This window comes from Neopelma chrysocephalum, unplaced genomic scaffold (assembly GCF_003984885.1).
Source record: "Neopelma chrysocephalum unplaced genomic scaffold, ASM398488v2 Primary Assembly neopelma1_95936, whole genome shotgun sequence".
Taxonomy (NCBI): domain Eukaryota; kingdom Metazoa; phylum Chordata; class Aves; order Passeriformes; family Pipridae; genus Neopelma; species Neopelma chrysocephalum.
The window spans coordinates 2,679-2,928 of NW_020924587.1; the positions used below are offsets into that span (position 1 = coordinate 2,679).

At 61.6% G+C, this 250-nt stretch overlaps 1 protein-coding gene across 1 annotated transcript in view; it reads right to left on the bottom strand.

Moving 5' to 3' along the window:
- Positions 1-250, bottom strand: part of LOC113981053 (eukaryotic translation initiation factor 3 subunit C-like protein) — a gene marked incomplete at its 5' end in the record, with an annotated part of 13,017 nt that overhangs the window by 2,574 nt on the left and 10,193 nt on the right. The window contains one exon of the mRNA XM_027708290.1: positions 121-250. This exon is cut by the window's right edge and continues 380 nt beyond it. Within this exon, the coding sequence (XP_027564091.1) occupies positions 121-250 (130 nt within the window). The remainder of the gene's footprint in view (positions 1-120) is intronic.

Consider the following 250-nt stretch of genomic DNA (forward strand, 5'->3'; position numbering starts at 1 on the left):
AACCCCCAACTTCTGACCCCAAACCCCAACTTCTGTCCCCAAAACCCAACTTCTGACCCCAAACCCCAACTTTCCACCCCAAACCCCCAACTTCCGACCCCAAACCCGCCCCGTCCTCACCCAGCAGCGGCTGCCTCTCCCCCACCCTGAGCTGGTGGTGGAACTGCTTGCTGATCATCCTCCTCCTGGCGTCGAACTCGTGTGCGGCCATGTAGGGGATCTCCAGCAGCATGGCCGCCACCAGGTAGAC